The sequence below is a fragment of the Seriola lalandi genome, unplaced genomic scaffold, assembly GCF_002814215.2.
Source record: "Seriola lalandi dorsalis isolate HSWRI2012SDOR001 ecotype SW California unplaced genomic scaffold, Sedor1 jcf7180002054630, whole genome shotgun sequence".
In the NCBI taxonomy this organism is placed as follows: domain Eukaryota; kingdom Metazoa; phylum Chordata; class Actinopteri; order Carangiformes; family Carangidae; genus Seriola; species Seriola lalandi.
This window is the reverse complement of record NW_019525183.1, coordinates 1,344,573-1,352,919: the sequence shown is the minus strand read 5'-3', so window position 1 is coordinate 1,352,919 and position 8,347 is coordinate 1,344,573. Positions and strand designations below refer to the sequence as shown.

Genomic DNA, 8,347 nt, shown 5'->3' with positions numbered 1-8,347 from the left:
TTGAGACTATTTTAAGCTTGAAATATTTGCATTAGTTAGTCATAGATCAGTAAAAATAAAAAGCCATTGTGCATTCACAGTGTCTGCAATTGAAAAAGTAAAGTCACTGGAGTGGGCTGCAGAGGAAGTGCATTTCCTATTGTGTAACTGTCTCAACACATCATAACCCAGAGTTCAGATACAAATTTGAGGTTTATTTTTAAGAAAACACCTACAGCTGATAAAAATAATCAGTGAGACAAAAGCAGCTAAAGGTTTTATTTGTTCCAGCTGGTGCCGAGGGGGATCAGCACCAGTACAGGAAACCATTAATCAACTCTTACACACACTACAAAGTGAATACTGTTCAAAAGCAAAACACTGTTGACACCGAGGACAGAAATATTAAAACGGAAAGGGAAGTGGGAATGTGGAAAAATTGAATGTTTTACAGCAGCTTTAGTATTTTCGCAAAGATTTCTAACATCACTGTAGGTACGTATCAAGATTTAAACCTTATAATCATCTTAATATACAGACTTCCATGTGAAAGTAGATGTTAAGTATAAATGTAAGCGTCCAGCAGCTATGTTAGAATACATGATCTTTTTTTTCTTTTTGAGAAATAAGATTTTCTACAAAACTAACATCACTGTACACAGCCCATGAAGGCCGATATTAATATTTTATGCAAATAAAAGACTAAACTCTAACACTGGTGATGAAATACTGTACATCAATGCAAACGAAAGCTTGCATGCACGTGCACACACACACACACACTCCAGATTTTTTTTTCACTTTCAGATCATACACACACACACACACACACACACACAAAAAAAAAAAAACGAGACACAAACGCCTCCTGTTACTGTCTCACATACGTCAGATCAGTGATTTACAACTGTGGTTTGATCCACACAGGAATCGTTTGGGCGGTGTGAACCACAGAACGTCGACCACCCTTCTGTCCCGCACAGCAGTGCAGCTAATAATACTGTAACAAACCTGTCATTCTTTCCCACTCAAACCATCCTCGCAGTGAGTCATACAGAGCGGGGTCAGACTTTAGCCTCAGTTCTACCGCTTCCTTTTGATTTCCTGTAACTCGCAGGTCTATATCACAAGAGGCGCCCTCTTAATCATCCTTCATCTCTATTTGACAACCACAAACTGGGGGCGGGGGGCTTTCAGGTGATGTAACACTCCGTGGTGGCCATTTTCAAGCACAGTAAAGGCCCTGAAAGACTATTTTCTCAGTCAGCTGTGAGTGATGTGGGTCCTACATGATTTGAGTGCTGTTTGTGTTTTTGTCTGTGTTTTAACTTTTTTTTTTTTTTTTATGATTTATTGATTTTTTTTTTTAAACTGAGGGGTCTTTACAATCACTGTTCATAACTTTTGGGACATCACTGTAGCACACAGATTTAAAGGTCCCGTATTTTACAAGTGTTGATTCATGAGAAGATTTATTTGTGGTTTTAAGAACCAAAAACATGTAGTTTTACATCTCCTCTCTCAGACTTCTCTCTGGAGCTCGAGTAACAACAGGTCGGTGAGCCAATCAGAAGAAAGGAGGCCGTGAGCCTCTCTTCTGGCTGAGAGCTGTGACTGTTTTGTTGTGACATCACAAAGTTCAGGAACTCCTCACAGCTCGTTTTAGGGCTCATTTTCTAAATACAGGCTGTGTGCATTTCTCTGTGGACTGAGCGCTTTGATACTTTTACAGTAATCCTGCTTTATAATTAAAAAAGACATGCACATCTACCTTAATACAACAGGGGACCTTTAAATAGCCCAAGGTGTTCTGAAAAAATATATGAATTACTTGCTTTTAACTGACAGTGCTGAGTTTTTACAAACTTCTATAAAGTAAAAGATCTGCGGCAGCAGTAATAGGGAAAAATAAGGCAAAGACCCGGCAGTTTATTTAGTTCCATCTACATGATATTAGTTGATTTTTTAAAATGAAGCAGATTTTCTTTATAATGATAATAAAATAGTGATGATAATTATAATAATCTCCCCAACGAAGTCAAAACACTTCAATCTAAGTGAGCAAACTCATGCTACAACCTAAATAAAAAAAAATATAGAACTTATCATACACCCACTGCAATACTCTTCTAAAGTTTGGAGTGTATTGACCCCAACCACTGCACCTCCATGATGGCACAAGGTATACTGATAAAACCCTCTATTCTTATAAGGATTCCTCAATCATCAAAGCAACCTTTCAACTGTGAGTGTAAAATCTAGCATTAAATAAAGTGGTTTTTAGTTCTTCTTACTAGCAGTATCTTCTCAGCTGATGGAAGCAGAACCAGCAGTGTTGCTGGCTGCGCTCTGTGAAAGCTCTGTTCCCTTCCATGGAGGGCACGGTGCTGAGCAGCTAGGTCAGGCCCGGAGCTCTGCTGGACCTTCATCAAAGCAGTGGTGACGCAGGGGCTCCAAATCAATCTGGACAGGAGGGGAGAGACACACAGTGAGTTGGTCAGGCCGGCAGGAGCTTTTCACAAATCTTTCATTTCCCTATTTGCATTTGATCACACGGGTTAAATCCTTCCTCTGCAGGCTGCAACATCCCTTTCCTGACATGGCGTCCCTGAGATTTCATCAGTAAAAGCTCAAGCTGGATGACATTAGGTTTTTGGCCAGTCGTCATTATTTACCCATTAGGTGATGGATTCTACTGTTGATCCATGCAAACACTTTAACAATTAAATTAGCTTGTTTATTAAATTTATGAAAATGTTCTGGTTGATTTTTAGATATTTTAGATAACCTTACATCACGAAACTCATGTTTACTCATCATATTATTTTATGGCAGCAGGTGACGCAAAAATAAAAATGATAAAATAAATAGGAACTTTGTTTTTACAAGAAAGTCTAGTGAAGATTGAGACTTTCTCAAGGCAAGAAAAGATCATGAGCAGAAGCTGTATTGATGTAAATCCCACAAAGGAATGCAAAAATAAACACAGCCAGCACATACATGTCTGGGCGCACACACACACACACACACACACACACACACACACAGAGTCCCCAGAACGCCCACTCGGATCCAAAAAGACCGCATGCACACAATAATGAAACACTGCAGGAATTCCACAGCCATAATTAAATGCCTGCCACACCTAAATGTACATGTGGCAGCAATGTGTATTTTAGAGGTGGCTCATTCAGAAAAAGTCTATAGTGTTGATGATGAATCGACACATGCAGCCTGAGAGCTCACTAGAGTTAAGTCAGCTGTGAGTGACAGAGAATCAACACTGCAGAAAAAGAAAAAAGCCCTATTATTAAAATAATTTTAATGTTTAAGTTGTTTGTTTTTTTTTGCAGTGTAGTGACCAGCAGGTGTCACCTTCATCATGTGAAAAAGCTGCTGCTTTTTCTTTTTTTTTTTAAAGAGAACTTAAATTGGTGTTCAGTTTTTCTACCTCTTATCTCTAAGGAACAATCGGTGTTACCCTCAGTCCTGCCCTTATGATTCAAAGGGGGGCCATGTTTGTGTGCCGGCCCGGGTGTGGTTCCTCCCCCGTACTTCCTGCGGTGTTGCAGATTGAAAGGTGCCTCTGAGAACATGTGCCTTCATGAAGAAATGGTTCTTATCTGTGGTCAGCTTCCTGCCCTTGTAGCTGTGCCCACCGCCGTACCTTATGGCCTGTACATCTCCGCCCGGAAAACACAGACACAAATAGCCGAGCGGCGTTTTACTGGAAGAACCTCAGACCTTGACCCCATTTTCCAACCGTGGCTGAAGCAAGCAGAAGCTGAATTACACCCACTGATGCAGAGGGAACCACAGAAGTTATTTTGTGGCTCGCAGTTAGACCTCAGCCGCAGACATATCACAACTTTTCAGGCCATTCATGGTGGGTTTCCCTGCAACTGAACAGCTCTTACTTTCACATGGCTGACGGCTTTGCCTCTCATTTAGACAGGAAGTGCACCCACTTACATTAAAGGCCATAAAAGGTAATTCCTCAATCAGTTTCTTACTCTGAGCAACTGAGTCGTACAAGAGCACAAAATTATATTTCACAGTTTGAGCAGTTTTTTTGTCATTCTGATCATCACTGCCAATTGTTGTAATGTTGATCCATATTAATGCACGTTGAATCATACATGTCTGAAGTGTGTGAAACCCATTGTTGCCCAGTCATCAAGTGTCATATCATTCACTGTGTAGTCTCTACAAGCTGTTGTCAAGGGCGATGACTTAAAGGAAATGACAGAATTAGCTCTGAATAAAGACGGAGGCCTTGATGCAGTTTTCCCCTGAACTACAATCTGAATCCTGTCACAGTAAAAGCCTGTGTTCCTGGCACATCTCATCCAAGCCAAGACCGGGAAGTACAGTATGTGTGTGTCTGTACAGTCAAGTGTGAGAGGCCGCGTTGTTATCAACTGGGCAGGCTGTCAACTTTGGGCTCTGGTTCCTCCTTGTCGCTGATCCCCCCCTCCTCCAGGCCCCTAATGTCCCCCCCACCCCACACCCCTCAGTGCAAGGGATTAGACAGAAAAAGAGGGTCTTTTCTTCTGGCTGCTAACTCAAGACAATCAGCGCAACCACTTGTTATTCTGCTCAGGATCCAAAGAGTTGGAAAACGTGGGCCGAGACTTTCAAGCAACGTGGAAATTCTCAAGTAAACGGGAACTTTATATCCTGAGAAAAAAGCTATTTTCATAGCTGCAATTTCAGCCCACAGACACATGAGCAAGTTCTGGTCCAACACAACACTATCAATCACATGCAAACACAGTAACTGAGATTGTCAAGACTGTCCCTGAGTGTCTCACGACTCAGGGATGTGGTGAAAACACAAACACTCTTAAATCAACAGCGTGATTGAGGCCTTTGTTGTGTGCCACCCATGCGGGCGCCAGGTTTTTTGGAACCGTTTTTGGAACTTGACATGACGAGGTGACGAAGAACGTAGGAATGAAGGAGATGTGGCAGCAGCTTTCCGTCTTTAGGACACTGGGAAAATGTGAGTGTGCGCCCTCGGCGTTCTTATCGCGCAAGAAAACAAGGATGAGGAGGAGCTGGAGGAAAAACTCATTAATCACTTTGAGCTTCTGATTAAAGAGAGGTCTATTTAGGAAATGCATTGCTTTAAAAGAACTTTTGGGCTGTTGAGAAAACCTTTTATGGGTATTTGTTGGGATTTCTATTTGCTCATGTGACACAAAACCCAATATTCAAGCTAAATTCCACATTGCTAAATCGAGAATAGCTGTGGGACTGTCCTAATCTTGATTATTTTTCTTCCTCAACTCTTGTTTGGCCAGCAACAACGTCAGCCGAAGCCTCTGTCATTGCTCAGCTAAGTTCGGTTGTCCCTTTCTCTCCCCGGTGGACAGAGAATTTACGATAAAGGGGAATCGGGCAGCGGTCCACACGCCACATTACGCAGCTGGCAACCGCACTGTTTCCACGACACCCGGAAAAGATAGCGGGGAAAGGTGCTGACAGGAGTCAAAGGAGCATTGATGACACATGACCAAGCGTCCACCCTGGCACCTCTGTGTGGAAAGTAACTGCCGGTTGACATTTGCAGTGTGTTTTCGGATGAATGTGAGGCATTTCACGCTTTCGTCTTATGGTTTCTTTAAACCTTCATTAAAGGCACAGTTGTAGTCTTGTGTCAAAAGCAACTTTAAAGCTCCCTTCTAAAGTGTCTGAGGGAGCCTCACCCTCCTAACCAATCAGAGACGCCCAAAGACATGGGGTGGGAGCTGAAGTCTGTCAATCAAAACTGCTCATGCTTCAAGCTCGTATCAGCTGCTGGAAGACATGGTGGTGGCTGATGGTCTCCACTAACTCCTGAGGGAAACGTCAGGCTCTTTAGCTGCTAAACGCTCCACTCTGTTCACCAGAAAGTTGTTCGCTTTGTCCGTCTGCTGGTTGGTGCTGGGCAGGTCGGCGCACAGTGGGTTTTTTAAATTTTTTTAGAGCTTTGTCACTGAAAACAGTTGCAGGGCGTAAAACCATAACAATGAGCTGAAAGACCATGTAGTCATGTGAACCATTGTTAAATTAAAAATATTGAAAAGGAAACATGTTTAATCAGTCAGACTTTGGCTGTGGCACTGTAGTTCTTGGAGGCTGCGCTCGGTGTGTCAGGGGCTCATAAAATCCCAGGATGTTTTCTGTTTATGGAACCAGAAAAAATGTGAACACTTCATCATAATCACTACAATGACAAGAGGCACTCAGAACTTGGCCGGTGCAACAGGCCACAAGAAAAACAATCAGCTGAGTGGTTTTTTCTCCCCTGTAGTAAAGAAATGCCCATAAAGAAGACTATAATCTCAAAATACTCAGTATATTTTTGCTAATTTCTATAGCCCATGAAATTCCCAACCTATAGATACACTCCCAACAGGAGTTACAGTCATTTTTCTCTTTTGCAACCACCCCCTCCACTTCCTAAAATGCCTCTGGAAAACCACTAGAGAACAGGCATGACCCTGTTGTTTTCTGAGCTATTTTAGAGCAGAGTAAATCAAAGTGTAATAAGTAACGACTTGACAAATGTGGACAGAGAGTAAACGCTCAGTTCACAACTCACCTTCAGTGCAGATGAAGCACTTGCAGAGACACACACACAGACAGAGGAGGAGAACCGCTGCCACACCGCACACAGAGAGGAGGATAACCGTGGCTGGACCCACTGCAGCACACACACACACACACACACACACACAAACACACGCTTACATTAACTCCACAGAGCTGTTTATGTTTTAAAGTACAGCACATGAAATGTACAACATCTGGACTAAAACATGCAGGAGAATAACACTTCTTTTATGCGGAAAAAAGAAAAAAATTCTTCCCGTATGCTGAGGCATTACAGGATTCAGGATGGTATCAAAGCGGCCATAATTACCTGTGACTAAAATAGCTGAGAATACACACATGGACAAAACAAGCCTTGTTTCCACCACACCTCAGCATGAAAAGATGGGGACCATGACTAGTCCACAGTTTGCAACATTTTGAGACAATACAACTGTGGTCTGCTTCTTGTGCTGCTTTAACACCTAAAGTTTCCTTCCCTTTAAAGGAGACATGTCGTGCTTTTATTCTCCTGTCTTGACAAAAATCAGACGGACGGACCCCCATTTGATAAGATTTTGCCCCAGGGTCACCCATCTCATAAGATTTTTGCTTTTAGATTATTTATTACAGAAAGTGTTTATAACCCATGATCTGTTATTGTGTTACATCCATTTGTATATTGTGGATTTATATTGTGTTTTCATTACTTTCTCACTTCCTGGCTGCTTCTTTGATACTGACATATAATTAATAGATTACTCAGCGGGGTACTTCCAGTGGTAGGACAACACTATATTGATTATTCCTCACCATGTTTGTTGAGGGACACCGTCATGGGTTTCTCTAAACCCTGGTGGTGCACGATGCACTTGACGGACAGTTCGCTGAGCAGCCCTGATTGGAAGAGAAGCGTGCTTGTCACTATGGTGGTGCCGTCGCCCTGATCGTAGGCGGAGGAAATGGGTGGTCCGAGTGTTCGGTTGTCCCCGCCGATGTTCCACATGATTTCGGCTGCAGGGCGGGACTGGGCGGTGCAGTTGGCTTCGGTGACCCCTGAAGATGTGGTCACATGGCTCACCTCTGGTTTGGGTAAAACTGGAGAGAGAAGGGTTATGTTTAATAGAATATTCTGATATTTTCTTTTATTAACTGCTGAGCTGAAAAAGTTGATTTTACTTTCAGTCCAAGTGCAATGGGTCACAAATTTAATGTCTGAGCTCGTCAATCACAGACAACAGAAAGATGTTTGTTCCTGTGTCTTCGTAATGGAGATGGAGAGACAGAGCACATCGCCTGTCAATCTCCGTGCCCCGAGGACACAATGACACAAGTCGTCCTGGAAACAAAACCCAGACAGAGAACAGAGGCTGAGCAGCTTTTACTGACTCTGTGTTTGTGTGTCTGGATCTTTGGTTCCATCAGTTTAGACAGAAGCAAAGCTTGTTTAGCAGAGCAAGGAGGACATACACACACCTACACACACACACACACACACACACACACACACACACACACACACACACACACACACACACTGAGGCCTTGTCTGGGGAAACAGTGAGCCACTCATCCCCTGGGCTTTCACCCAAATTAATCACCCCATTCCTCTCGGTGAAACCCTTCCTTCTGTCAACACTATCACTCCAAAAACACACGGAGGAGGATCAACAACCACTCACGCTCCTGGAACATTTGCTGACCACTTCTGAAGTTACACTCTTGTCTGACATTGTGCTTTACACCTCTCTGGCGCAGTAACGATGTTTGGGGGTGGGGGTGGGGGTGG

The 8,347-nt window shown here is 42.9% G+C and overlaps 1 protein-coding gene across 1 annotated transcript in view; it reads right to left on the bottom strand.

The window, feature by feature from the left end:
• Window positions 1-244: 244 nt before the first annotated feature.
• The window catches only part of LOC111665348 (uncharacterized), a 19,302-nt gene continuing 11,199 nt past the window's right edge, over window positions 245-8,347 (bottom strand). Inside the window, exons 11-13 of the mRNA XM_087177676.1 lie at window positions 7,372-7,656; window positions 6,569-6,670; window positions 245-2,442 (exon numbers count right to left, since the gene is read on the bottom strand). Coding sequence (XP_087033802.1) covers window positions 2,438-2,442; window positions 6,569-6,670; window positions 7,372-7,656 — 392 coding nt within the window. The 3' untranslated portion in view covers window positions 245-2,437. The remainder of the gene's footprint in view (window positions 2,443-6,568; window positions 6,671-7,371; window positions 7,657-8,347) is intronic.